The 2,297-nt window shown below is 45.4% G+C and overlaps 1 protein-coding gene across 1 annotated transcript; it reads left to right on the top strand.

The window, feature by feature from the left end:
• LOC135385105 (uncharacterized) lies at nt 1–1,974 on the top strand. The gene has a single exon (XM_064614281.1). It carries the CDS (start codon nt 1–3, stop codon nt 1,972–1,974), a length of 1,974 nt encoding a protein of 657 aa, XP_064470351.1.
• Nucleotides 1,975–2,297: the final 323 nt, after the last annotated feature.

Genomic DNA, 2,297 nt, shown 5'->3' with positions numbered 1-2,297 from the left:
ATGTTGCACGAGACTGTGCCCTTGCAAATGACCCCAGGAGACGAACTCGAACATTCTGAAGCCACTCACTGTAACATCTGTAAAGAACCATTCACTAAGAAGCAAAAAGTGCAAGACCATGATCACGTAAGTGGAGAATTTCGCCAATCGTTGTGTCAGGGATGTAATCTGAAACTGCGGATACCACGTAAAGTGCCCATCATTGCGCATAATGCCAATTATGACCTCGGATTCATAGTAGCTCATCTGCACCTGCTTCGGAAGACAGACATCAGAGTGATAGCTTCCAGTTGTCAAAAGTTTAAGGCTATAGACATTGGTGTGTTCCGCTTCATAGACTCGTTGAGCTTCCTCAATGCTAATCTCGACACATTTACGAAAAATCTATGCGGCAAAGGTGAATTTAACTTCAGGTGTCTGTGTCAGTTTTTCGCAGAGGAGGACTACTTCAATTTGGCTGTACGTAAAGGGGTTTTCTGTTATAACTACGTTACCTCTTTTGAACGTTACGACGAGCCCTGTTTGCCATCACGTGACCAGTTCTTTAACCAACTGAACGGATCAGAAGTGAGCGAGGAAGATTACCGCCATGCGGAAAACGTGTTTGAAAAATTTCAACTGAAGAGCCTGGGCGAGTACTCGGATTTGTACCTTCTGACGGACGCACTGCTTCTGGGAGACGTGTTTCAAAACTTCCGAATATGGGCGTTGGAGACACACAAAATTGAACCACTTAATTTCGTGTCACTCCCAGGACTAAGCATGTCTTGCGCACTAAAAATGAGTCGGATTAATCTGGATTTAATCCACGATCCCGATGCCTATCTGTTAATTGAACGGGGCCTGCGTGGTGGTATGACCCAGTGTTCAACGCGAATGGCTACTGCAAATGTCCCAGGGACAGAGCAGTACGATCCCGAAAAACCAAAGACCATAATTCATTACATAGACATAAATGGACTCTATGGCACAGTGATCCGTGAACCACTCCCATTCGGAGTCTTTGAATGGTTGTCACCCGAAGAGGTTGCAGGCTTAGATGTAACCCTTGTTGCAGATTATGCAGACGTCGGTTATTTTTTAGAGGTAGACCTGGCCTACATACATGAGCTCCACGAACGACATAGAGATTTACCGCTGGCGCCCGAAAAAATGAGCGTTCTGTATGAGTTGCTCTCAGATTATCAGAAAGACCTGATGAAAAAATTTAGCCTCCCACAGCATGATATAGAACCGAAATTACTCCTTACATTGCTTGACAAGAAGAAGTATTTTCTTCATTATCGCAGTCTAAAGTTGTACCTACAGTTGGGTCTCCGGCTCGAGAAAATTCACCGGGTGCTCAGGTTCAAACAAAAACCATTCCTGCGATCCTATGTTGACTTCCATCACGAACTACGCAACCAGGTAACGAATACCTTCGAACGTAACCTGTACAAGTGTTTAATTAACTCCGTATATGGGAAAACATGTATGAATGTACGAAAGTTCGTCGACTGCCGCTTGGCAACTTCCGAGGAGCAAGTGTTGAGATTCTTGCGTAAACCGAACCTCCAGCAATTCAGGGCTCTAAGCTCTAACGTAGTCTTGTTTCAGTTCGCTCAATCGATAGTCCATATGCGACAGCCTCTGTACCTGGGGTTCACTATTCTCGAGCTCTCTAAAGTCATGATGTATGACTTTCATTATAACGACTTGCTTCGGGTAGCCCCGGACACAAGGCTCTTGTATATGGACACAGATTCTTATATCGTGATGCTGAGCGATGAGAAGGCCCTTGCGGAGCTCGCCGATACCCACCTTGATACATCTGGTCATTCTTGTGATGACTCGCTGTATTCTACGAAAAACAAGATGGTGCTAGGAAAATTTAAGAACGAAATGCCCCACGACCACATCCTAGGGTTCTGTTGCCTGAAACCGAAGCTCTACGCACTAGACCTCCATAGTAAAAAAACGATACAATCGTGCTAACGGGGTGAAACAATGTGAAGCCCAGAAGTTGCATTATTCAATGTACGAGGGCTGTTCAAGTCAAACCGGGACTTTCTGTCTCCTGAGTGTACAAATGGCTCGCTATGCTTGTTTTTAGTCATCTTCACACGCGACAGGCCTCCGCGTTCACCACGTGGTGGTCCAAAGTTTGTGCAAAACAGAAGACACTTTCTGGACAAGATGGCCGACAACGAGGTGAGCGCGCACATCAAACAGCGAAATGTCATGAAGTTTCTCGTGAATTAAGGCGTAAAGTGATCTGAAATTCACAGAAGACTTCAGGCTCAGTATGGCCACGATAC

This window comes from Ornithodoros turicata, chromosome 2, assembly GCF_037126465.1.
Source record: "Ornithodoros turicata isolate Travis chromosome 2, ASM3712646v1, whole genome shotgun sequence".
In the NCBI taxonomy this organism is placed as follows: domain Eukaryota; kingdom Metazoa; phylum Arthropoda; class Arachnida; order Ixodida; family Argasidae; genus Ornithodoros; species Ornithodoros turicata.
This window is presented reverse-complemented; position numbering and strand designations above follow the sequence as displayed.